The sequence below is a fragment of the Dermacentor silvarum genome, chromosome 1 (assembly GCF_013339745.2).
Source record: "Dermacentor silvarum isolate Dsil-2018 chromosome 1, BIME_Dsil_1.4, whole genome shotgun sequence".
In the NCBI taxonomy this organism is placed as follows: Eukaryota; Metazoa; Arthropoda; class Arachnida; order Ixodida; family Ixodidae; genus Dermacentor; species Dermacentor silvarum.
The window spans coordinates 16,449,079-16,449,949 of NC_051154.1; the positions used below are offsets into that span (position 1 = coordinate 16,449,079).

Here is an 871-nt window from a genome sequence, read left to right on the forward strand (position 1 = left end):
CGGCGATGCCACGGACCACAAGGAAATGCTTAAACACTCTCGTATAGCCATGACCAGCTAGAACCGATCAGCTCCGCAGCTCCGCTGTGTCTTTAGCCTTGCGCCACTAGTGCAAGCTGCCCCGATTTTCTTAAGTTGTATGCTACTATAGTGTCCCTTTAATAAGTATGTGTTGACTACGCAAATGCACTCAATGTTATATGACCTCCTTGCCCTTTACCAATTCCACTTTGTGATTTGTGCATTTGTGTGCATTGAACGAGTGCATCCAAATGCTGAACTTGTGATCCCAGTTAATCAGTATGGTCTCATATGAAAATGGCTCTGCCTCAGAAATAACTCGAAAAGATCTTCTCCTGCACAAATGCTCTCAGGGCAATTAGGCAATGACTATCGTTATTTCTCTTTTTGGTGTTGCACAGAAATACTGATATGCACGAAAATAAAATGGTTAGTTTTATTCTCCACATCTTCGGTGGCTGTAAACAACAGCAATATTACAATGAAAGTTATCTGCGATTCTGATCCAGCAACAAGTTATGTCAAGCTTCACTGCACGCAGCGAGTTGTGAAGCAGAGGTGCACACAAGTTGCTTTGGCGGCACGTGTAGCAGCAGCGCAGCGTAGCAAGAGGCCCGACTGAGTTGAAGCGAATGCCAAAACATGACGAATGCCAAACATGACGTCATTTCATGACGTCATTACACATAACTTCCAATGGAAAACGAATCTCGGGTGCTCTGTGGCTTGCACAGAGGAAGCTTTAGCTCGGCCCAACTCCGACGGAGCCTACTCAAATACATAAAAAAAAAAAAAAAAAAAGAAAACGCAGAAATGCTTTTCTGAGATAACCCCCGGGCCGATTTTAATG

At 44.1% G+C, this 871-nt stretch overlaps 1 protein-coding gene across 1 annotated transcript in view; it reads left to right on the plus strand.

The window, feature by feature from the left end:
• The window catches only part of LOC119455979 (uncharacterized), a 24,881-nt gene extending 24,450 nt beyond the window's left edge, over nucleotides 1-431 (plus strand). Inside the window, exon 9 of the mRNA XM_037717537.2 lies at nucleotides 423-431. Coding sequence (XP_037573465.2) covers nucleotides 423-431 — 9 coding nt within the window. The remainder of the gene's footprint in view (nucleotides 1-422) is intronic.
• The last annotated feature ends 440 nt before the right edge of the window (nucleotides 432-871 follow it).